At 37.9% G+C, this 26,675-nt stretch overlaps 2 protein-coding genes across 2 annotated transcripts in view; one reads left to right on the top strand and one right to left on the bottom strand.

Annotated features, from left to right (window-relative positions):
* Positions 1-17,804, bottom strand: part of LOC137268359 (rootletin-like) — a 96,913-nt gene extending 79,109 nt beyond the window's left edge. The window contains exon 1 of the mRNA XM_067802912.1: positions 16,743-17,804. Within this exon, the coding sequence (XP_067659013.1) occupies positions 16,743-17,729 (987 nt within the window). The 5' untranslated portion in view covers positions 17,730-17,804. The remainder of the gene's footprint in view (positions 1-16,742) is intronic.
* On the top strand, positions 188-26,171 carry LOC137268361 (peroxisome biogenesis factor 2-like). Its single transcript, XM_067802918.1, has 8 exons — positions 188-297; positions 604-681; positions 4,794-4,856; positions 23,649-23,846; positions 24,107-24,259; positions 24,633-24,680; positions 25,116-25,322; positions 25,456-26,171. The coding sequence occupies exons 1-8, from the start codon at positions 250-252 to the stop codon at positions 25,561-25,563; spliced, it is 903 nt and encodes a 300-aa protein (XP_067659019.1). The 5' UTR covers positions 188-249; the 3' UTR covers positions 25,564-26,171.
* The last annotated feature ends 504 nt before the right edge of the window (positions 26,172-26,675 follow it).

Here is a 26,675-nt window from a genome sequence, read left to right on the forward strand (position 1 = left end):
AACCAGAGCTTCACGGTCAATTCCTATATCAAAGAAATAATCTTTAAGAAGCATTTCATTGTCAACTGTGCATACTGTATTCTGGCTAATATGTTTAGATTTGCTGGCTGAAACGGGTAAAAATCAAAATAACATTAGTGGTCTTGAAAATAAAAGTTGTTTTATCCAATCATAATAGCTTATACATAAAGCTTGGTTTATTCACCAATCATAATGCTCGTTTCAGAAGACCTCTTATAAACAAACAAAATGGCGGAAAACGTGGATGGGCGTGTTACAGCACTAAGAGTAAGTCAGGTAAGTTGAATTTTCATGCTGAATTTGCCTTGACAGGTGTTGATATTGAATTTGAAAGGAAGCTTGATCATTAATGAACAAATCAGATTAATTCTGATTTATATTTCCCTGTTAGTTTTCTACTATGACTGTCGCTTTCGATGCGTTTACAATCAAATTTCATTCCTACTCAGCTGATACCCCCAATTTAGCCTAACTCCACAGTAATGTACAAACAATGGCGTGGTTGTGATTACATTTCTGTGTTCGGCGAGGTATGAACAAGGAAGCGTGTTTTTACCACAGGCAAACAATATTCTGTTTCAGCTGGATGCTGCTGAGTTAGATCAGGAAGTACTACAACTGACCAAGACACATCTCAACAAAATATTCAAATACCACCAGGTATTGTAATGGCATTCAGTCACTTGTAGGATGATATTAATTCTTGAAAATACTTGGGAGGGGGCTACGAGCGGAACTCTTACCCTGATACGCTTTGTTTGCTAGAACTCTCAGTCTTTAATGCATTTTAATGCATAATATCTGAATGGGCCTTTGAAGCACTTGCACTTGCTCAGGCTGTGTCTCACACTCAGACATCCGAGCTCAGAAGTCTCCCTTCCCAGATCAAGCGTCTGTCCCAATATAATTTATATCCAATTTTCTATTGTGTGCTCAGAAAAAAGAAAACTAAATTGTGTATATGAGCGGACAGAGTTGTTTGATATGTGTGGGTAGTGACCACAGTGTGAAAAAGTTCATGTTTTATGTAGTAATTTTGCAACTTAACTAGCCTAATGTCCATATGATAGTGCCTCTAAGTGTGCAGCCATAATTTACTCCTGATGCAATGAGTTCTGAATATGACCACAGTGAAAGTGCTCATATGTCATTAATGTGTTTGGTTTATTAACTATTTTCAAACTTATCTTTATAGCAATATATCAAGGTAAAATATTATGAGTTACAATTCTGTAACTGTATGTATAGAATCGGTCTAATTATGCTGTATATCATCTAAATACATTATATAGCAATGAGACAAAGTCTACAAATATATGCATGTCTACTTTCAGTACTAAGTTCAACATTTCATCCAAATATTATTTACAATTAGGAAACATCATGACAATTGAAAAACAAACAATTTGTCATGCATATGCATATACATATAGTTACTATAATGATACAGACCAATTTTTTGCTCATGAGTGTAAAGAGATTTTGCACATAAAATATCAGTTTGGTGATAATCAGGTTACAGCTGGAAATACCCCATAGTGACACCTTAGAAAAAGTTTGACTTGTTTTCAGATCTTAACATTTTCATACCTTTTCCTTGTGTAGTCTCAAAACTTTTAAGAAAACCAATTGACAAGAGTTATGTCCCTTAAGGATTTAGGGGTGAATTCCAGTTTTAACTGATTACAATATGTTTTTGACAGGCATTTATTTGGTAAAATGATCTATGTGAAGTGTATATGGATAAGCACAATGGATATTTTGCATATCAAGCAAATTCCCATGTGAGGCATGCATAAATAAACATGGTGTATAAACTTCATAAGAGTGTACTGTTATATGAGTTTAGTTAACGCCACTCTCAACAATATTCCAGCTTTGTGGTGGCGGTCTCTAAATAATTGATTCTGGAACAGACAGCCCTGTAATCAACAGCATGAGCATCAATATGTATGACACAGGGGGCAATATTGCACCTTCATTGCAGAAACCTCTATTGATGGTTGGTTGAATTTGTTTAGTGCCAGTCTCAGCAGTGTTCCAGCAATATGATCTGTAAATGACAAAGTCAAACTGGGTCACTAAGACTTGTCACGTTTTACAACAGCCTCTCAGGATTTAGAAGCTGCAGCACTAAGGAAGGATAACAATATATGGATGAACAACATGTATATTATAGTGAGAGCAGTGTATCAGTATTGTTCTATCACTTGTTTGATATAATGGTGTTAGAACCTGCACAGAAACATCACTCTCCATATTAAGAAATTGTTCATCCATTTATAAGTAAACTTACAGTTTTACAACCACTGTGAGATTTTCAGGACCTGCCAAGCCAGGGATCTCTAGGGACATGGCGTGAATGTTTGTTGTTTAACACTGCACTTAACAATATTAATGCTGTTTGGCAGTTTTGGGGAACAGAAACAAGTCTTTCCCCACGAACATCGATCTACATATTTGGGATACAGAGACATCCAATTCAAAAAGCTTAAGAACTCTCTGCCATTAGTTGCCGCTTACAAGCTTGGGATTCTGAATACCAATTCTAAACCGGGTCTTCACAGAATTATGGCATAACAAACTGTCAAAAAAGCTTCTGTATTATATTAGATAAAAGAGCTTGAAATAAGACAAAATGGCATGAAACATGGTATTTTATTACCCTATAAATTTGTCATATTCTGATTGGTCAATAGTCAAAGCATACAAAACCATGTCAAATCTGTCACATGACACGCTACAGGTGTTGTACGAATGACTTTTTACCTTAGACGGAATGTGACTGCCAAATGTCTGATTGCTTCGAAATTTTAGATTTGGAATATAGAATCATGGGCATAAACAGACCAATACAATTGTTTGTTATATTTTTGTATTTGTTTGTATGAACAAATGCATCCAAAAAAGTAATATATTTCTGTATTTCACTTATCATTTAACCAAAAATTAAATTCAATAATTTTTAACATAAACTAAGTCATCCTCAGTAGTCTCCCTTTATGACCGTTCAGGAAACATCATGGCGAAATGTTTTGTGTCTCACTCTGCTGAAGGCTGAATGTTATTGTTTGAGAGATAAGTTACATTAATGGTCACATGCAATGTAAACCACAACTTAGCAGATTCTGATACCTTTAGGTATGTATTTACTGAAACAAATCATCAACAATGCCAATTCAACTTATAAAGTTGAAAAAATGCCTGTGAAATAGGAGTTCAAACGATTCACAAATTTTTCCCTAGTGCTGGGGGAAAAAGTGGTTTCAACAGCTATGTTGCACTGTGCCCAAAACGCACGTGCAGTGAGTAGGTTTGTGGAGCTTGAAACTGTATGCCTGCTCGGAGTATGAGGTCGTGAGCAGTAGTCTAATCTTGGTTTTGTACATAAACTAGTAAATAATTTACTCGTTACATCAAAAAAACATATTGATTGTGACAAGCAGACTCTGTCGCAGAGAAAACTCAGTGTCTGGTTTAATGACACCTATTTGTCTGCCTGCCTGTCGGCAAATACTGACCATTTGCAATTTGAAATTAACACCTATCGGGCTTATAAGCCAATGTAACCCCTTGTAACTTCTGTATTTTGGAATTTACAAGAGTTCCTTTCAGCCTTTCAAAATTTTTAAACACCATGTAACTAATAATGAATCAGCATTTATGCACATTCTCCATTGTACTGGAGTGACTTTGTACTATTGCCTTTTGCATGCCTGTGCATATTCAGTTAGATCAGGGACAGTTTCAAAAGGTTCATGAATCATTAACAATAATATATGAAATGTATATGGTTAACATGTGCCCTTCTTTTAACCGGCAACAAGTATTTGCTTTGATGAATAATATATGCTGAAATAGGAATTTAATTATCATTACAGTTATCTCAGTATAGTTAAAAAGCATGTTTAGATACTACAAAGCCTTATGACATGCCCCCTTGGTTAGCCCTGTTCTTGGTAACCCAGGGGTGATCCAGTCAGATCAGCATGAATCAAATGGTATTGATTTCATTGATTGATAGATAAGAAAATCTCTGTCGGTGTTAGGGATATCTTGATGCCTCGAAAACTTCAATTAACCACTTGATGTTATGTTGACAGTGTTTTCAAGGACTCTTTGTGCATTTATATGCAGTCTTTGTACATTTGCCTGTTTTTCAGTCTTTCTTATATATTTTTTTGGAGTCAGTCCAAGTGATCATCATCTTAATAACTAGTATGAAATTGTTTTAGAAAATACCAGGGTAAGGTGCGTCATGTTTTTCAATGCTTCTCTGATTTGTCAGGCTTAACACATTTTTTATTAGGTAGACAAGCTTATCTTAAATTTGGGTCTAATGGATAAAACAAGGAAGTTAATCTTCCCCACAGCACTTTGAGTTATCTCCCCTTTATGTCCCAGAAGCTGGTGCTGGTAAACCACCAGTTGTAACCAGGTTGAGCTTTAGATTCAAACTTAGGATTGTGTAAGTCACTTATAGGATATGGGTTAGGTTGTTGTTTAATACCAGAATGAGCAATTTTGAAAATATGCCAGCAGTCTGTAAACAAATAACATAAGGACCAGACAATCCCATGATTAAATATCAGGAGCATTGACCTACCATTGTGATACCATGACAGTGAGGCTGACCACCCAATCCTGTTAACTGCCTCCTTTGACAAGCATGAGTTACTGAAGACCAATTCTAACCTGGGTCTTTATGGGACAAAGTAAACTTGTATAGACAACCATTAATTAATTGCATTATTTGTGTACTTGTGTTACAGAGCAGCTTTTTGACAACATACGACCCAGAAATAAACGCCCTGCTCAAGTTTGTACTTTGGAAGGTCAGTATTGAATGTTTCTTTGTCATTGACTTGGGTTCAGCGTATCTTTGATCACTGTACCACTTTTTATATAGCTACCAGAGATGACATCAATAGCTTGTCAGCTTTCTGATGTGGACGAGATGTTTGTGATCAGAAAGTTCATGAACAGAGAATTTTCTGGATTTCATCATTTTTTTTATCCTTGTTCTTTTTTCTTTTTCTTTTTTGCAGTGAAACGCAGAAAGTTGTCTATGTTTGTCAAATAGCATCTTCGAAAAATGCCAGTCAAACGTTTTTAGTTCGGAATATAATCTGAGTGCGCATGATTATATTTTTTTTCATGTACCTGACTAAAGGGATTATATATTGCATACCAGCAATGAAGGATTAATACTCCCAACATGAAATAACATTATGAAACCCCAAAGCTGTGGTGAGTTACAGCACTAATCTGACTGAAATCAGTCATTATGATTGGATTGCACTGAGTCTAATCAAGCTCGTAAAGTGGAGATCTGAAGCAGGTGTCTGTCCTTGACATTGGATGTAATGTTCACCAGCCAGAAGCCAAAATTTGTTAGAAACAGACCAATGGTATCAAAATGGATATACCAACTGACCATTTTCAGCTGGCATACCACCTAGGCCTGCTTTCCATGAGAACGTTAACTGATGACATGTAGTAATTGTATAAATAATTGTAGATTGGTTTGTTTCGCTGTTCCTTAAACGCCGTACTCAGCAAACAAACCATCTGAATAACAATGGTCTAGATAGTAGCCTGGGCCAGACAATCCAGTGATTGCAGCATGAGCATTGATCTACGCGCTTTTGATATGATGACATATGTCAACCAAGTCAATGAGCCTGACTGCCCAATCCCATCAGTCACCTCGTATGACAAGCATGGGTTGCTGAAAAGCCTAATTAATGCCTCCTTCCATTATGGATTTTCAGACACTTAATGTTTCTTATTTTGTTGCAAAACAATGACCAACTATGAAACACCACACTAACTTATTAAAAACAACTTTATCATAATGTTATGCCATTGTGTAGCATAGTATCATAGCATCATCAACATGATGTCCTTGTGTGTTATATTTATAATGTCATCCTTTTCATGTTGTATCTCATCCTTGATATCTCAAGGGTAAACGTTCTGATAAATTGCCACTGTACCCTGGATGCATCTACGACATGGCCTGATATTTTTATTCCCTCCCTTGGCTGGATTTTTATCCAATCAGGTTTCTACACTGGGAACAACTCACCGTCACTTTTTAAGGTATGTAACCAATTAACCTTGGCAACACAAATCATGCAGAGATACAAGGCGTTTTTGCATATATTTTGCTAAAGTTTCGGACATGACAGTTTGTCTGTATGATTTCCCAAAATCTGAGTCGCACTGCAAACAAACCTTTGCAGCTGCAACTGCTGTCCTGTAGCTTAGCTGATTGGCCACTGTGAGAATGTGAAGCCAACCAAGGATGGTAATAAAATTCTCGTAGATGCATCCAGGGTATAGTGTAGGTTTACTGGAATGTATACCCTGGAGATATCAAGGATGGTTGTATTTGTAATATCATTCTTTTCATGTTGTATCTATGATGTCATCTTTTTCACGTAGTATCAGTACTTGGATATTTAGTTCAGATGTCATCAGTTGCCATGCGGATGTGAACACACATATCTATAATTCATTCATGCATTCTCAAGGCATTTATGAGATCATGTTAGGTCTGGTGGTGGAAATGAGAATGGTTTCAGAACGACTATTCAGATCAGTTCGTATTGTCACATTTGGTACTTTTAAGCACAGGGCTCCAAATTCCTTGTATGTAAGTGCCAAGGCCCTGGTTGCATGGTTAAAATAAGTTCAAAGTGGATGCACGTATATTAATTTTATGTTTTGAGCAAAAATTCTTTTTTATGTATTTTGTGAAATCTTTTGTGAATGTAATTTTAATAACTTGGTCACACATTTGGAAATTAGTGATTATGTAAATCCTCACACTGGACATTGATCATTGAAGTTCACAGTGATTGACAGTCACAGGCTTTTAAAACATGGTAGCATGCAGGATGCCAAGTGAACACTTCTGGATTAGTATTACTTTTTTATCAATTTTTGTGTGAAATGAAACCTTAGTAATGCTCTCCTTTCTGACATATGGAACCATGAGAATATAACATATTTGGAGTGGTAACATTGTATATCACAAAGTGTCTATAGATACTCCAGGTAATTACAAACAAAGGCATGTAGAACTTGTTTACCAACATGCTCTGTCAGCGGTATTCATAAGTGCCCATTCAGGTGTAAATTACAATCATGGGCCCTTGTTTACCTGCTGGGATACAGAAAAATCAGTGGATTTCATGTCTCTTCCTATTAGTCAGTGTGCAGACAAAAGCTCATTGTCACTTGACTACTGCCTTAACTAGCTGCTGGATTTGGAAAGAAAAAGGAAATATATTCTTCAGATGTTGTTATCTCCCGCAACGCGTTTTGTGTGGGGTATTAAAATGCGCCCCGTCCGTTCATGCACATTTATCTTTTCCGGAGCAGAACTCAAACCGTTCAATATTTCTTCATCAAACTTGACACATAGATTGGTCTAGTGGTGTACTGGTGCCTTTTGATAGTTATGGAATTCTGAATAAAATATTTTTTGGCATTTCCATGGCTTATTTTTCTTGATATTTAAAATGTCAGGCACACATTTTTAGTATAAAGAGTTAAAAATTATGAGACAAAGTTATTGTCTGATATGCGTAATTTGACACGAGCTGAAGTGTTAGGGAAACCTACATTGTTATAAAGTGAAGGTGGAGGCTACGGTTATAAATATTGATCGGTATTTTAAAATAGTTAACAATTTGATCCATATTGTGTAAGATCTTGTTGCTGGGTATGTGTAGAGAGAATAATGGAGGGCTTAAAAAAACAGAAAAATATGAATGCCCACTGAGAACGATTATGTTTAAGTTAACACGTTGAATATTCAGCTGAAAATAGACGTGATGAAAGTGTGATGAAATTCATACATGAGAGTCATGTTTTTCCAGTGAAAATGTCACAAAGACAGTGGAGCGTGAGAAGGGATGTCACTTAGACGTAAGGGACAATACAAGATGAATTGATAGCTGCTATGATTGATTTTTAACACCGGCTATCGATTGAGATCATAGCAGTCAATAATCATAAGCTAAAAATGCAAGGATTATGAATAAATGATGGAGACGTAATTTTAAGCAAAAATGCCCAAAACATCTGGAAGAAATGAAATATTTCAAATCACTTGTGATTTGTGTTTTGCATGGATAACTAACAATACAGCTTCATGAATATTATATAAGAGCAACCCATGAACAATATCCTAAATTTGTATATTGCATGAGAAGACTTTCTTCTATCGCAAAAGTTATTGTATGATACTATCAATATCACAATTTTCATACTGATAATCATTAATAATTTCTCTATCGACAGTGTTTCTGATTATTGATCATTTTGACCAGTCCTATTGATTTTTGTGCTCGAAAAAGATACAGAGAGGAAACGGAACAAACTCAATATTTGGAATATTCTCTTGGAACTGAAAGGTGGTGGCTGATCAATAAGATGAAAGCACAGATATGAATAGTATACAATGTTTAGCATGTAACCCTGTATTTTGTTTAACTTCTTATCCTAAGGGGAATATTTGTATCTCTGGTGGTTGGTATTGAATATATTCGTTTATACAACATATGATTATTGATTCCAAAATACCAAGACATGCACAACAGACAAAAGAATGAAGGATATAAACTTGATAACATATTTAGCAGTGGCCTTTCACTGTAACATTTTCAATATATACTGAGGAATATTTAGGCCACACATTATAAACTTTTGGAGTTTACCATTTAGTCATAACAAAGGGAAATGTTACAATCAGAAAAATGAACTAAAACTTGAATAAAAATATGATATTAGATAACTTTTGTAATGCTCATTGTTTATGGAGTAAGCCGGATACATTCATGTATTTGCAAGGCTTCACTATTTAAATACTCAATGATCAAATCAGAAAATATACAGGAGGTGCATCAACGTATATTTACTATGAACAGAAAACTCCTAATAAATGCTTTTTTGGAAACAAATTTTGCTGTCTCACCCATTCTCTCTATGTTCTACTCCAAGTAAAATTGGATGGTGAAACTTGTGTTCACCATAAAATTAAGTTGATGTGGCCTTACCAACTTTCTGACCTATCCTGTTGTGAAGCCTCCAGTTATTTGTTTAGACACCCAAGTTATCAAGCTTGATAACATATTGACATGTTATACACCAAGTGGCTAGAAGGGTTTGAAAAAGGCTAGCTATTTCCTGAATGTGTTCGCCAAGAACTGACCACTTTGGACATTTATCGATCTATTTTCATGATTTTATGAAACTACCTCATGGTGATATTTTACCGTCAGATAGAAATCATAATGTTTGTGAAAATGTATTATTTAAGATTTATTTAAGAGTCTTTGTGTCGAAGTTGAGGGTGCAACAATAAATCAGGGATGCAACCTTGACCTTGCGTGTTAGCGAGAGACAGTATGATAAAGGTGGAGGATATTATATGAGTGTCCATGTCATACTATGTGTATGACACGAGTGTCTAAATGTTGATATTTCCAGAGTGAGAGTGAGGGACATTCCGATATTTAGGCATGAGTGTCCTAAACTTGGTGTGACACTGGCATGAATATATTATTCTGTTTATTACCAAAAATAGACCCAAATCTACTTTCCGATATAGGCTAGCTACCTGCCGTCGTTGCATGTAGAACTCAATGTCACAGAAAAAGAGTGCCGTCATAGCATCGTTCATGATGTCATGTTACTGTGACATTGTGATATTTTGTGCAAGGGCATAGCATGAAAAATATGGACCCCAATATATTTGCCCTCGGAGGTAATAGAAGGTAATATGTCATCATTGTGAAAGCGAGTAAAATGTTTTTGGTTACGTTTGCATCTATGTCAGTTTGCATGTGATGTTTTCACAAAAATCTTAATTAATGTTCAGCTAAAGTGAAATCAAACTGCAAAAAAGAGGTGATTATATGAATGAGCTTGTTGTCTAACAACAATCTCAGCAATATACCAGTTGACTGTGGTCCTTTAATAACTCACGCTCGACCCTACAGTCCACAGGTAGGCATCAACCTAATCCTCGATAATCTCCAGGGTATATGTTAGGATTAATCTACACTATACCCTGGACGCATCTCTGGCTTGGCCTGATAATTTTGTTACCTCCCTTTGCTTGCTCTGCATTTTCCAGTAGCCAATCAGCTGAGCCTCTGTTACATCCTAGTTTGCCAGTGTGAACAAAGATGGTCACAGCTGTGGAGGTTTGTTGGCAGTACAGCTAAGATTTTTTGAAATCATACAGACAAAATGACAGGTCCCAATCTTTAAAAATATGTGTGCAAGAACTATTTCTACCTCTGTCAGAGAGGTTCAGAGTAAAACATCAGCTCTGCATCATTTGTGTTTCCAAGTTTAATTGGTTAGGTAATTCAGAAGCAAAAGTGAGTTGTGATTTGTACATTCAAACAACTGCCCATCGTAGACATCTGAGGAATAGAAAGCCAGCTTAGGGAGATAAGAAGAAGACGTAGATGCATCCAAGGAGATTATCGAGGATGCAGCTGGAGTAATTGGGATACGCAATGATGCATCAGCCCAATCAGAAACCTTGACTCCCCAGTCCAGTCCAAGTCCATCTTCAACAAACATGGGTAACTGATGACCAATTTGCAGAAGACCAATTCTACCAAGAGGGAGGGAATGGAATTTAACGCTGCAATCTGTAGTGTTAAAGTCACATCATGGCTCCTTGTAAAAGATATATTCAGGGTAGATGAAACCAGTGGTCAACATATCAAGCAATAACGCACAAAGTCACTGTGTAACCAAACTAGTCGGCAACTAAGACTAATTTAATGACAAGCTTTTAGCACTATGCTGGGATTCACACAGTTGTTGATGCTGTATGACTGTTGTAATTTTGTGTACCATTACCGAGATTTGTTTTAAGCTCTCTTAGTGCTAAGATAGGCATAAGTGCCATATATTGACTTACAACTGTCTTAGGACTAAGATAACTTTGAAAATCTAGGCCTAGGTTGGGAGTTACGATCATTTTTACACAATTGTTTTGTAGAATGAGGTACAGGGGATTTATTCTACCCATGGTGAATGAATAAATAGTTGTCTGAATGTATTCATCTGTGTAAAAGATTTATGATTTAAATCAAAATTGAAATTAAGAATCAGAAATTCACCTGATTCACACCAGATACATTTGAGGGTAGATTATTTAAAATATCCACCTGATTTCCACCTGGTTTTCACCTGAAGTGTTGAAAATGCACAGCACTGACGACATTTGGACACCTGCTGAGAAATGCTTTTTATTGATTGTGTTCATGAATGATTTCTTTTGTAGATGTAAGTGGCCATGATTAACGCCCTATTATTGTGTCAACTCACAGCCATGTTTGAACACAATGTAATGATGGATATTGGGAAACTGACATCGGTTGACAGTCTATTTATTGGTTTGATGGCTGTTGTTGTTCAGGGGCTGATTGTATCGAGGTGTCGTGGGATGCGTTGTCGTATCGGTGAACAATAGCATAATCAATATTTACTGCTGATTTTTTTATGCATTTCATAGTCCGACTGTGCAGACACGGTAATATTAGACTGGAAACATTATGAAATCCACTGAAAAATCTGCCTATGACATTATATCTTTATGTTAAGTGCTGTTATTACTCACCCTTACCGCAGTTTAATATTTTTACTGCAATATTACACTAGTGTAATACTGCTAAACGTATGACGTCATAAGGTTCACAGTTATGACATTACAATGCCCCTGTGGCAGTGGTAATGGTATTACTCCTTGCTTGACTCACAGAAAGCTGAGAGTTATCACACATAGAGCTGACAGACACAGTTCCTAACAATGTATGTTGGCGAGTAATAAATAGATTACTAAATTCATGCCCATGAAAGACCATTTTCATGAAACTCATAGATATTTAGTATCAAAGTTGCTTTTCTTGATTGATATGAAATCATTAGCTCATTTAGTAGAAATGGTGTTACACAGGTCATTTAGTATCCTCTATTTTTCACACAGTAAACCATGTTTATAACAAACACCAATTGTAATAATGGACGAATGTTTTTGCCATGGAATGTTCATCAAACAACAATTACAACAAACTGAACTTTGTGTGAATGGTGCGCATCCCAGCACTGGATTTGAACATGAGTTTAATGATAAGAGGGATTTGTGTTTTGTTTGATCTCTTTAATTCCCAGTGCCAGGCAGGAGAACAACACGTACGATCTATCGATACCATTGTGTGTGAACACACCCACGGATGAACCTCAGAAACTTTGCTCTTCGGATGGAGTAAGTGAGTGAGTTGAGTTTTACGCCAAACTCAACAATATTCCAGCTAGGTAGCGGTCTGTAAATAATCGAGTCTGGAACAGACAATCCAGTGATCAACAACATGAGCATTGATCTGCGCAGTAGGGAATCAATGACATGTACCAAGTCAGCAAGCCTGACCACACAATGACCTTAGTTGCCTCATACAACAAGCATCGTCATCTTTTATAGTAACCATGGGTTGCTGAAGGCCTAGTCTACGTCAAGCCTTCATGGGTCCTTGGGACGGACGTTCTCTACACATGACCATAGGGGTGGTCAGTAGAAGTGAAAAAATACATAGCTTAAATAGCTTTACAGCTAATAGATCCAGGGCTATCTGTGAGCCACATGCTGATCACAGAGTTCAGCGAGTGTGTGTAGTGGATGGGGCCATGGGATGTAGCTGTATGTGGAGATTCACAATGTGACATGTCTCAGTTATGGGTGATATGTCCCATTGTATATGTGGATGTAGGCTTCAATGTTGACTCTGAAAGCCAATCTCATAGAGGTTACGGTTGACTTGGGTAAACCTGAGTAAGTGTGTATGTTTTTATGCTGCTGTTGTTTATTACAGCAGAATTGGGCTTCACACATTGCATGACCATTGCATTGCCGATGTCCGGCCAATGACGTGAAATCGAATAATTTTGTGTAAATTTAACATGGACAAAAACTACTGCCTTCATGATTTACTGAAATTTTCAATAGTATTGTTGGACCCTGTTTGGTTACTAGTGTATGATATCTGACTGTATCATTACATTTCAGTATTGTTGTAGCCTAGCAACTTATTTCAGGTTATTCTGTTTCAGTAAGAGTTGCATACCTCATGTTTTTTAAACTGCATAAACATTTTATGATTTTATCAACATTTAGTTCGATAAAATTAAGAATAACATTGTATATATTGAAGGTGGTTGTTTTACAAGTATGAGTGAATGTGTATGTATTAGGTTAAGTACCTGTGAAGGTCCCGGAGTAGAACAGGCTTTCAGCAACCCATTCTTGCCACTAAAGGCGACAATGCTTGTCATAAGAGGCGACTAACGGGATTGGGTGGTCAGGCTTGCTGACTTGGTTGACACATGTCATCGGTTCCCAATTGCGCAGATTGATGCTCATGTTTTTGATCACTGGATCGTCTGGTCCAGCCTCGATTATTTACAGACCGATGCCATATAGCTGGAGTATTTTTGAGTGCAGTGTAAAACTAAACTCACTCACTCACTATTGGGTTAAGTAGACTGTGGTACTGACCCTGAAGCAAATATGTCCAAGAAAGACCATGCAAGTCTAAAAATGTGGCAAGTCTAGATTTCTTTAGCTTCAAAAATGAAAATGAAGAAAGTCTCAGGGCTCCATTTCGTTATATTATGTTTTTTTTTACCATGGATTTTTTTCAGTAAAATATGTTCATTTGAGAGAGTAGTTGTTAGTCTATACGTTAACCTGCTTCAGCTGCTGTTGTATGTCAGCTATTTTTGCTCACCAATATGATCTTTATGTAGCCTGTGTGTGCAGAGTTTGGCCATTGAACCATTAATTGATGTGGCATTGCTTGACAAGACAACAGTTTTGAGCATTAGCATTGACTTCCATTTTGACTTGATCAGAAATACACAAATGTGTCAAGCATTTGTGTCAGCAGGTAACCATAGCAATGGCAAGAAATCGTGTAATCTAGCTGTTGTTGGTTTGTAGCCAGGGATATGGTCAGCCTGACATTGGGTTTTAGTGTTTCTGAATTAACATTCACCGAAACTGAAAGAACGGGAGGTTTGATGGTGAATTTATGATATGAGAATGTGAGGTGTGATCTGTTGTGTATTTTCTGACATGTTACATGATTCATATACAGTGATTAATATTTCGTGGGGATATTTGCATACATCAGACAGTTCAGGACAAATGAAAGACATAAGAACAAGGATTGTGTGCAATAATGTTAACTGATGGGGGATCTGGTGATGTGTTCCGGTTTCTGTGCTTCCTTGGCAGGCAAACTGGGAAACTGTTTTTGGAATGGAGATTTGTTTTATAGTTTTTATATTCTCAAATTTGGAAGTATTTTAGCATTGCTTTCAAAGTAATAATATAGGTCCTAGTGTCCGTTAATACATGTCACCATTACCAAAGCTGGCCATCCTTTATGTTAGCTATAAGTAGTCTCCTTTCACAAATGGGCTCCAAGTGGCACATGCATGTTGTGTAAACTGACTGGATGCATGTCTTAAAACTTTTTCAGTACAAATATCTTGAGAGTTTGTAATTACGACACCTGTGTGTGAGTGAGTGAGTGGATGGTGGGTAGGAAGATGAGTGGGTGGGTGGTCAGGTAGATGGGTGAGTGGGTAGGTAGGTGAGTGGGTGGGTGTTTTGTGTAAGGGACTGATTGTTGGTAAGAGTGAAACGAAAATACAACTTGGTTGAGAGCAATTTCATGACATGAAACAATATGAGAGTGGTGTCAGATGTTATAGTCATGTGGGAATCAAAACAAGGTCTTTTGCTACCTCAGCAACTCTTTCTATACAATACCCATAAGAGTTGAATAATTGATGGGTTGAACGAGATCGTAAAGGTTGTATTGATTTGATTTGATTCAATGTCAGGGTTTTCAGAAAAGGAGTGATTACTGAGTTGGTTGTTTAATACCCATACCAACAATATTCCAGCTGTATAATAAGGAGGTATAACTGACTGAGTTTGAACCTTGGCAATCCAGTGACTGACATCATGAGCATCGATCTATGTCTTTAGAAAACATGCCAAACAGATCAACAATTTCCCTTAGCTGCCTCTAATATCAAGCGTGGTCGCTGAATATGATTCATATCTCAAGCGTAAAAAAGATTTCAAGAATACACCTACCCCAAAAATTGTATAGCCTGCTGGTTTTTTTCTGCTCATGTAAGAGAATTATTTGTCGAAGCAGGTAGAGGATGGAGAAGTGGGTATCACTTTTGAAGATTAATATGAGATTGGTACCATTACCATTAAGTAGAGTCAGATTTTAGCACAAGTTAGGTCCAACATGTGAAATTTGTTTCAAAATACCACTGTAGTAACCATATGAAAACTCATAGCGGTATGTTCAGCCAGAATTGAGGGAACAAGTTTATTCGTGAGGTAGGCTATCAGTGCAAGTAGGAGTGGTCTGCAAACGTAGTAGATAAAATCTACTGTACAAGGAGAGAGACTTCAGGTTGGTGTGGGTGAGCTGTTGACAATAGACATGTCTGACCATCGATGGAAATGTCCATGTTGATATATGGTCCTTGCATGGAGTGGGGTACCTTTGTGTGGAAGGGTTAGCTATTGCACTCATGTCATGGGTTTGATACCCACATGGGTACAGTGTGTTGCTGGATATTGCAGGAATCTTGCTGAGTGTTATGTGAAAGTACACTCACTCACTGCTGTTTACATGAGTTTTACGCTGATTTTTTGCAATTTTCCAGCAATATCACCAGACACTGGAAATGGGCTTCACACATTGTACTCATGTGGGGAATCGAACTCTGGTTTTCTGTGTGTCAAGCAAACGCTTTAGCTACAAGGCTACCATGCATTGAAATGATGGAGAATGAAGAATGTTATTCACAAAAAAAGAGGAATATTTTTTCATTTAGCTATTTTGGCTAGAATCAGTATTTTCAAATTTCAACACTGCATCATACATGAGATGTGATGATTATAGCAAACTCGAAGGGACCTGGTAAGATTAGTTCATTATAAATCTTGTTTGAAGAGCATCGATCTACACAATAGGGATACGACGACTCATCAGCAAGCTTGACCGTGTGGTCAGACTGTCTGACTTGGTTAACTCAACTATATTCATGATGTTGTCACTGGATTGTCCAGTCCAGACCAGATTATTTCCAGACTGCACCATACAGCTGGACTGTTGTTTAGCACTGAACAACAAACAAAGCATGTTCACAGAGACCACTGAAGTCATCAGTTTAAAAAGAGTTGATATAAAAACAAATTTTAGGGTAAAACAAGTCTGGTGCGCTGGTAAATTGTCGGTTTTATGAGATCATATTAAATATGTTATCTTTATATCAATACAAGATGATACACTTCCTTAAAATACATTTCCTGCTACTTTTTCAGTAATTCAGATAAGTTTGTGGCAATTAACATTTTGCGTTCATTTCAAGAATATTGCTATGAACATGTCTGCAGCTGGTTCTTCCTTTTGTTATCACTCTGACATATATTTAGTCCAGACACTTAAACACAATTTGTTGTTGAAATGTGTATAACAATGCATCATGACCAATGTTCTGTGTTATGCATTGTATCATGACCTTGCTGCATCATTTGACCCCTAATAATTAGTTGATAATTCAGATTTGTTGTTGAATATTTGACCACTTACCTCAGCCTCCTCTTCATCAAGATAGTAGCCAACGGGAGTCTTTGTTACATAGAAGCCCTTCTCTGATTGGATGTTCAAGAAGGCTGGACTGCCAAACGTTTTTGAGCCAATGCTTTTCATGCTGTTGGGTGGTGACATTTTCTTGGAGGACGGGAGGGACGTTGAGGGAACTCTGCTTTGTTGAGTTGGCGTAGGACCAGTTTGAATCTTGTTGATACTCACATCAGTAAAAATGTCACTGACCACGGATGACTGACCGTCATCTTTGACATTTTGAAGGAGGTCGTCAGCGTCGCCATACAACATGCTGGATACAATTTGTGTTGAGAGACTCGGAATACATCTGGGCGACATGTCCATGTAGTTGGTACTACCTGATTGATTGTCTTCAAAGCTGTTGAGGGAGTCATCTGCGATATTTTGTTCTTCATCACTGACACTGCCAATATTTTCATCATTATCATCAAACTCGTTATTCTCTGTTTCGTGTGAATTCCCTTGCAGATTCTGAGTGTTGTCTTCAGCTGCGGCAACAATGTCCTCAACAACAGTTATATTCTTATCATCATCATCATCATCATCATCATCATCATCATGGTTGTCAGTTTCAGCTCTTTGTAAATCTTTGACATCTAATGACTGACCTTCCTCATCTTCCTGACCTTCACTTTCCTCTTCATCACCCTGACCTTGACCTTCATCTTCATCCTCTGGCAAGGATACGAAAATTTCAGGTGGGGGAGGTGAATGGATGATCAGCTGGTCTGGGGTTCGAATTTCACCTCCATCCCTGATTGGCTCACTGGTCTGGTCATCAGCCAATGGGATTTCAAGACTAGTATCATCAGTATCTGCAGATCCATCTGATGGCTGATTGACAGGTGTTTCAGACACTGTGGATGGTTGAGACCCAGTGTCTGCAGGTGCCCCCTCAACATCCACATGGGAATGTGATTCTAAGTTGATTTGTCCGTCAGCTCCCTCCATGACAGCAGTCACACACGCTCAGAGTTCATACTGTCCTCAAACATTTGCACATAATTATCACGACATATCCTTATCACTCAGGTCAGAACAACTCAGCATATTGAACATGGCTGCAATCCAAATGTCCCCGCTTAACCGGCATTTACAGCCCTTCACATCTCGCTCGCCCACAGTAAATACTCCAGTCAAGCACAAAGATTTAAACCCACCATGCTGTAGCTCTACAAAACGTGAGTGCTCCTACGACCGCAACAATCCATCCGTGACAACAGTTCCACAGTGCATTGATAACATCTATTGACCAGTGCTGTACCCAGTGTAAGATTATCCCGCTCACACTCGGAGATTAAGTATCTGCCATTATAGCTGATCAAGGTTCTCCAGCAGGTGTATATATTGTCGTACTACACGGCAAGCTCCAACCTGTGGCTGTCAATATGACCCGTATTTAATTCACTCACCCGGTCACAGCATTGTTATTTCTCCTCCATATCATGGTTGTAAGACAATATTAAATCTAGATTCGAACATAATTTATGTATGTATTTTTCCTTGACAACCAGTTTTAACCGTAGCAACCATTAATCACGTTTTGTTTATAAATACATTTTGGTTGCCTCCACTCTTGTTTGTTTTGGATCATCAATGGGTTTTGCCTTGTGTGCGCCCTGGTCGTTACCAGATAGCAGTTTAGTCAATATTGAGCCTATACACTCAAATCACCTTGCAAATCAGCGGGGACCTGTTTTGTCACCGTCGTAAGAAATCTATTAAAGGAATAATGGCCATGTTAAGACTATCTCTATAACATCTCTATCATTTGGCGGGGTATTGAAAATAAAGGGACCAAAAAATAGTGCGTAATGTGCGTGCTGTTTTTCAATGTATATTTGTATCCTGGTTACAAACTTTCATTTGTTACTTGACGACATCAGTGTTGTCGCTAACAGCCCAGTGTAACAAAGATCAAAATATAAAATATTGATGCAATGTTTGCATAAACTTATGTAACATGCCTTAAAGTATGAGCCATTATGTTGTGCGTTTCCTTTAAGAAACCAGCTTTTAATATTTTCAGTGGAACTGTATAGAAAATGATGCTTTAAGCAGGATTTTTAAAATTCAATCTTTTCATTGTTTATAACCAAGGCTGCTTCCCCAGACATTTTCAGGTGGAATAGATCCCTAGCGACCTGTGTTTGTTTCCCTATAGAGATTGGAAGTTTGAGATTTCCCTAGTAACTTCTGCTTGTTTCCCAGTAGGGTTTCTGATTAACAATAGATCCCCAGCAACCAATGTTTGTGATGTAATGTGTTCACGGTCAGTGACTTGAATGATTGCATGTCATCATACCCTGATGGTTAAGTGTCTGGTATTTTGAATTTCTGCTGAAATATCCTTCATATCATGCAGTGTGCAAAATACTTTTCAAATTTTGTTAGTCAGGCTAACTATGTCTGAAAGTTACTAAAATTTCAACAGAATTTCACTTATCAGAAAGTTGAATGTAGAAAGTAGGCTAAAGGTTTTGACAGGTAAAATACTTAAGAAAGCAAATGACCCCATGAAAATTTACTATCCATTGGGCCAGTGGGTGTGAAGAGTTACAGGCCACTGGCTAGCAGGTCAGATTCAGTTTTGCACACTGATGTTACGTGATGTTGTTTAAACTGGTTGGAAAACTTATTTTTTACCAGTGTATTCAACTGTATTCAGCTTTGCCAGTTGACCATAGTGAAATACCCAAATGCTCCATCTCAGAAGCTGCTCTGCCATTTTCAGTGACATTTTACATGAATATTTGTTGTCATAATGAATGAGTGAGTATGGCTTGATGCCACTTTTATCAACATTCCAACAATTTCACAGCTGGGAACACCAGAAATGGGCTTCTCACATTGTGCCCATGTTTGGAATGGAACCAGGGTCTTCAGTAAGATGAGCAGACACATTAACCATTAGGCACTGCACCTCATAAAGAGGAAATATAGTTAAGTTCAAACTGCTCCCTTAGGTGAAAGAGGCAGACTGGCAATGTTGCTTTGTAACTTTTGATTTGACTTGTGCTCTTCTTGGGGGCAATTTCTGTAAGAGTGAGTGAATGGGCAAGTCGAGTGACAGAGTGATAGAGCATTCACTCTGCTGTGTTCCTACAGTATGCACATACACCAGACATTAAGAGTGAGTGTTTTTCTACCCTGCTTTAAAGCACTATTCCAGCAATATCACTGAAGGATACAGCAGGGATGGGCTTAACACATTGTACCCATGTAGATAATCGAACCCAGGTCTTCAGCATGACAAGCAAACCCTAAAAAATCAAATACAAAAAGAATATACAGGCCAGGCTTTGTGCTGGTTGTCCTGATATGGAATAAAGAGTTGTCTCCCATTTCATATCAAATCATATTTAGGAGACTTGGTACTGGTAATTACATATTGATTATCTGTTATCATTGGTCCATTTATTGCATGCTAATTGCCCTAATCAATCATTAATGTAACATTTTCAGAAATATTAAATCATGATATGCTCTCTGTGTTGTCACCCTGGTAACAGTGGACATGTGGATGGTAAACCGATTTCCTTGTAGATGGCAGAATGGTAGGTTTATTGATTATCAATAGTCTAATTAAATTGCATTCAAACACTTACCATTACATTGAGAAGTATGAGACTTATCACAGATGATTAGACTAAAAAATGTTCTTCCTTAATATTCTGAAGTTATTTTGGTCGTCTTCAATCTATGACCAGAAATGTTACAATATATGCACATATTCAGTTTGAACACAAAGTAATTCTCTTTAAAACCCTGTCTTTGTATCTAAAATGATTATGATTACCGTTTATTATTGTTGAATTTTAACTGAATCGTATGCATTTTGAGTGTAATGATGCATGAGAAAATTGTGATCATTTTGGGATTGATAAGCCATGTCATAAAGATTGTTCTTTCATTTTGATTACTTGTAACATGCTTTTGATACTTGATGGTTCTCTGGAGACTAGTTCCATTACATTATCATGCTGTTTTTGTATTACATCTCTATTTATCTGATCAAATTGAAAGTGAAAATACTATTGGATAATCATCTGATAAAAATATGGATTGTATAATCAAAAAAAATATTTTTGTTTTTAATTGATATCTGTCAAAATATCTATGAGCATCATCTTTGTATCATTTCTATTTCAAAGATTGGAAAAGCTTGGGTCTGTCCAGGAAATCTGTTATTTTTAATGAATTAATGTTCATTTGCATGTCTTGAAAGGTCTCTTTTAGAAAATCCATTACTTTTTTATGAAGAGATATTCCTCCAATATCAAGGCAGGGGACACCAGAAATAGGCTTCTGACATTGTTCCCATGTAGGGGAATCGAACCCAGATTGTTGGTGTGACAAGTGAACACTTAACCACTTGGCTACCAGAGTGAGCCGATTCAAACTAAGGATCTGCAGATGAAGACGCCATGTCACATGACCAAAGTGGTTACTAGTTAAGCCAATCAGCAAGCAGCCGAGGTCAGGATGTCATCTATAGGATGATTCAGCGGTCTGCCAAAGCAACAAGGGTTCAGGTGTTTAAAGAAGTACAGTGTGCGTCTGATCCACTAAGTGTTTGTAGCATTACGCCATTCATAAGCCAATCATGTAGTGTACAATGCTTGTGGATCAGGACCCAATTCTGTATAAAGAAAAAGCAAATGTCACTCTGTAGTGTGCATGTTTCCACTTTTGTGACTTGCTCTGGGTGTGCCTTCACCAACCACCCCTTGTTTATAATCTTATATCTGCTTCATGGTTCCCCTATTCCCCATTCTTGACATTGTAAGCCTTGTGATGAGGGGTATGCAGGGTTTTGTGCGACCAGTGTTAGATTTTATCAATGATGAGAGCCGTAGACCAGATAGATCAATCCTGTATACCTGGAATCATGACACTTCAACAAGTTTATCTTACCAAATGTATAAATTTCTCTTTATGTAAATATACAACTAAGACAAACTGAAATTCAATCATATATTTTACTAACATGGTTCTGACTAGTGGACCACTGGTGTATGGTTCACTGATTGCCATAAATGTATGCTTTTTCCATGGGGCTGGTTATATAAATGGATCTAATCTCTCTCACAAAGAGTTATACCCTGCTCAGGCCGTGCACCAGGCATATGTAGTAAATTGTTCAATGTCACATGAAGCAATCGGAGATGAACATTCTTACATATCAAAAGTAGATTAAAAGTTGTTATCTATAGAGGTGCCCTTGTGGTCAATGTCTGCAAAAGTCAGTGGGAGAGTATGAGAGAGTGTTCTGTATCTTCCCATTGGTTGGTAGCTTGGAAACACTGCATTCAGCAATATTCCAGCTATAAGGCAGCGGTCTTTAAGTAATTGAGTCTGGATCCAATGATCAACAGCATGAGCATCTGTCAGCGCAATTGGGATATGATGACAATGTGTCAAGTCAGCGAACTTAACGACCCAATCCTGTTAGTTGCCTCTTGTGACAATCATGGGTAGCTAAAGACGAGTTATTCACTGGTGTCTTCCCGTGTGAAATAAAGTCACTTCTTGAAAGCAGGTGTTTAAAACCTCAAAATACTATTGCTTTGTATGGGTGAACTTTGAATAAACATACTTATGTATTTGTTATGCCTTGTGTCCATGCAGCTCAGGTAGTAGATAAGGGTGTAGATAGGCAATAGTCAATGGATTAGTGCCATGCAAGAGCATTTCTGGGGTCTTACCTGCTACAAGGAGAAAACAAAAATTAAATTTATGTTGTTTTGCTTTATAAGCATCCAAATGACATATCCATGTTGTGTAGAAGGTGAAGGGACATATCTGAATACTTCAAGTTATGCAAGCTTTGACAAAACCACAAAAAGGAGGGAATATGCTGGGACCATGTTTGGTGCCATGGTATATACCAATCACAGAGTCTTATGGTGAAGAAGCTGATATTTCTTTATGCATTTTCTGCTTAGGAATGTCGTGAATACATAATGCCATTTAGAAAGTGGTTTAAATGTAACATGTTATATACTAAACAACCTTCCATGTAATACCTTTTTTATTTAACGAGTTAATGATTTGGTATCAAATGAGCGTAAACGGTATTTCATGTAAGCGAGTTTAGTATTCTCTTTATTACTCGGCAACATAAATTGACAGAAATTGCCTACAGTGTGAGGACTCTCAGCTAAATGCGTGTCAAGCAAGGTCTAATACAATTGCGACAGAGACATTAGCATTGTGACATCACATCTTTGAACCATTTTGAATTCATGCATCAAGCGGTTTTACACTAGTGTAATATTGCCATAAAAATATTTAACTGCAGTATCTTCAATGGGCAAGTAATAATTGGGATTATGGTTTCTTCTAAATGGCATTGTGTATTCATAGCTTTCAGCTGTGGGTGCAGTACCAGTTTACACTTATCATGAGATACACAATTTCCACTGTCTAGTCGGCCATTTGTCTGACTTCCATTTTTGTGAAAGCTGCGTAGGTTAGACAGTTGACTGCTGGCGATTAGGTGTGTAACTCTGAGAATGGGAAGGTTGAATCCTGTATGAGACTCAACCCAACAAAAGTACAAGAATCTATACTTTACTGAAGAAGGTATGGTCCCAAATATAATATATGTTACCAGCAAGTAGCGGATTCAAGAATTTTAACAATATTGATTAACTGAATAACTTAGACCTTACTTTGCCTTTTCAAATAAATCTTTATCATCAGGAGTGGTGGGGTTATTGGTCAAAGAGTCACGCTGAAGATCTGGGTTTGATTGCCCACATGGGTACAATGTGTGAAGCCCATTTTTCTTGTCCCACGCCATGATATTGCTTGAATATTGCTAAAGCCATACTCACTCACACACTTTATGGTGATCTATTTCAGTTTTCCATCCACCAATGGGATGCTTCCATTGGGCAACAGATCCTCAACATCCGATACGGAGGCACCAAGGGATCACAGACATGGATGTCCAGTCGACAGAAGTGGTTGTACACCCTTCTCCTCATTGGCTGTCCCTGGCTCAGAGACCGATCACATGACCTTGTCAGATTACTTCGCATTGAGAATTTGGAGGATAGGGTATGATTTTGTTGGTTTTTTATCTGGTGTTGCTCGGACTGGTCACAAAATTGCAGCAATTCAGCCATCACATATTTCATAATGACCATATTTTGAATGATCTGTAGTTTCCAAGAACAGTTACAGTACAGGATTGTGTTCAGCAAAGTGCTCTTGATGCAGTTTCTGTTGTTTGTTTAAACAGTAAGAGTATGTGAGCCCTGGTCATCTTAGCGGGAAGATTGTGTGCTGCTTACTGACCATGTATTTTCATGTCCTAGATAGAGAAGTACTTGCAGTGGGCGGAGACGACAATGAAGGTGGCGACACTGGTTAACTTCCTGATGTTCCTACGTCTTGGTGGCTACCTCAGTCTTGTGGAGAGGATTCTGGGTATTCAGTCGATGTTCCCGCAGAGGCAGGGCCTGAGACAGGTGTGAGGCTAGATTTGTACATCCATCTGTAGTATCTATTGATGAACCTCACTATTTGATAGGTTGACACTTTTAGCCCGAAGGACACTGACAAGGGAAATGTCTCAAGATAGTTCCACTAACAGTGTTCGCTAGAGTGAGTGAATGCAGTTTTATGCCGCTTTTAGCATTGTATGTTTTTATGAACCATGTTTACAGGTTCAAATGAGAAATGATTAAGTAACTCGAAATAGCATAAAACCCTACTTTCTCATTACGGAATGTCTTAAACTGCAGAGAATGCTTATGTGTTATCAGTTTGACTACTTCTGATGTTTCAGGTGAAAGTTCCATGCATCAGGTACTCATCCTTAAAAACATTTTCTTGCTTCAGGTCAGCTTTGAGTTCATGACCAGAGAGCTGCTTTGGCACGGCTTCTCCGTAAGTAGCAGTACACGTTGTTTAACTCAGTGCTGAGTAATACATTGTCCTGCATTACTCAGCCATGTGTGCAGACACCAGCATTTAACAAGGTAAACAAGGGCTGTTACCTCAGACCGTTTAAGCTGTTCAGGGTATAGTGGAGATTTATTGGAATGTTTACCCAGGAGATATCAAGGATGATCAACCCATGGACCCTTAGGGACCAGTGAACAACATATTTATCTTACCAAACACCTCAATGTTAAATTTTGAATTGTTTTAAGCATGGGTACAAATCTTTTTGTATGCATCGCTGGATTTTGCAGATGACAGGGAAAACAGATTTAGAGTTATCTCCCTGGCGGAACCATGAAAATTTCCATTTAGCCCAGAAGAGACCTTGTACTTAAAGATCATTTTGTAAGTTGAATCAAATCTTGTTTCTTCCCTCAGGAATTTTTGTTCTTTGCCCTCCCACTAGTCAACATACAGAGAGTCAAGAACACTGTGACACGCTGGATATTCCCACGTCAAACTAAACAGCGCCCTCTGGTGGAGAGGTCACGACACCATCTGACTTCATGTGGTGTGTGTGGGGAGTGGCCAGTAGACCCGCAGGAGATTGGCTGTGTGCATGTATTCTGCTACTACTGTATACATGTAAGCATATATTCCTGCTCAGGTCGTAACAGATTTTTTATATTTTCACAAATAACTATAGGCGTACAGTGAGTGTGAGTTAAGAATTATATCTCTAAGGACAGTACTAATTTGTACATGTATTTTTTTTCAGAGCAACTACAAAGCAGACCCTGGTTTAACATGTCCCCTGTGTGACAAGAACATTCCTGACCTTGATAGCATTCAGCCTGTCAGACTCCGAATACAACCACAGTCATGACTGGCTGAAATGTCTTAGAGAATACTTTGGAATTGTGAAAGAGAAACTCGGGTTCTTGCCGTATATCGTATTTATGCAGAAAATAAGCAAGAAGTTAAAGGAACCTGTAATTTCAGCTGCAAGAATGGAGTAATCAGCTATAAGACATGAGAAAATGTGGCCATTCACATGCATTTGTCCAACACTTTGGTACATTTAAAGGCTATTTCACAAATGGCGTGATTTGGGCCAACATGTTCAGTTGACATTTGAGTGGGTAGAGGAAGGCCTAAAATGACTACTTGTGTACAGAATGTCAAGCAGACGATCCGTTTGGAACTCCACTGCTGAAATTGAGCGAGTTTAGTTTTACGCCGCACTCCTGCTGAAATTGAACTTAGGACTGAATCTCTGGCTGGTGGGTGTTCTCCCTCGACTGACTCCCAACATGGAAATTGTCAAACTGTCCTTTCCAATACCTTGCTGACAACCGGGAAATAATGTGTACAGTACAGTACAGTTCATCTGTGACACAGTTTGTGAAGACTCTGCATTTGCACAGTTTTCCAGTACATGATGTTGAGTGTCACGAATTTGGAATATTGAAAATAAAATATTGGGCAAGGGCATTGTTGATTTTTCTCATTCTGCTATATGGTGTGAGCCACACTGTACACACTGGTGATTTATGGTATGCAAATCAATACCTCCAAGAATTACCTGCAATTATTGAGTAGTTTTGTTGTTGCATACGTTTTGCAAGACAGGATAGTCGCTGGCGCTTCTTTGAGCCCTTGTCAAATTGGGTTGTCAAAACATCATTTGGGATAAAAAATGCGGACTGCACGTGCAGTGAGCTGGTATGGGATATTTGAAACGGAAATCACAGGAACGACGCCTATGAACGAAGCACAAAATCGCACAAAAGGTTTTGTAACTTAAATAAATATTTGTTCCCAAAGTATATTGCAATAGTAAGCAGGGACGGAAACATGGAAGACATAGTAGTTAGAATGGTTTTACGCCTCTCTTTGAAATATCACGATGGGGGACACCAGAAATGGGCTTCTGATAGTGTACCGATGTTGGGAATCGAACCTTCGTCGTCGTTGTCGTCTACCCCACCGTCCCAG

This window comes from Haliotis asinina, chromosome 16 (assembly GCF_037392515.1).
Source record: "Haliotis asinina isolate JCU_RB_2024 chromosome 16, JCU_Hal_asi_v2, whole genome shotgun sequence".
NCBI classification, from domain to species: Eukaryota; Metazoa; Mollusca; class Gastropoda; order Lepetellida; family Haliotidae; genus Haliotis; species Haliotis asinina.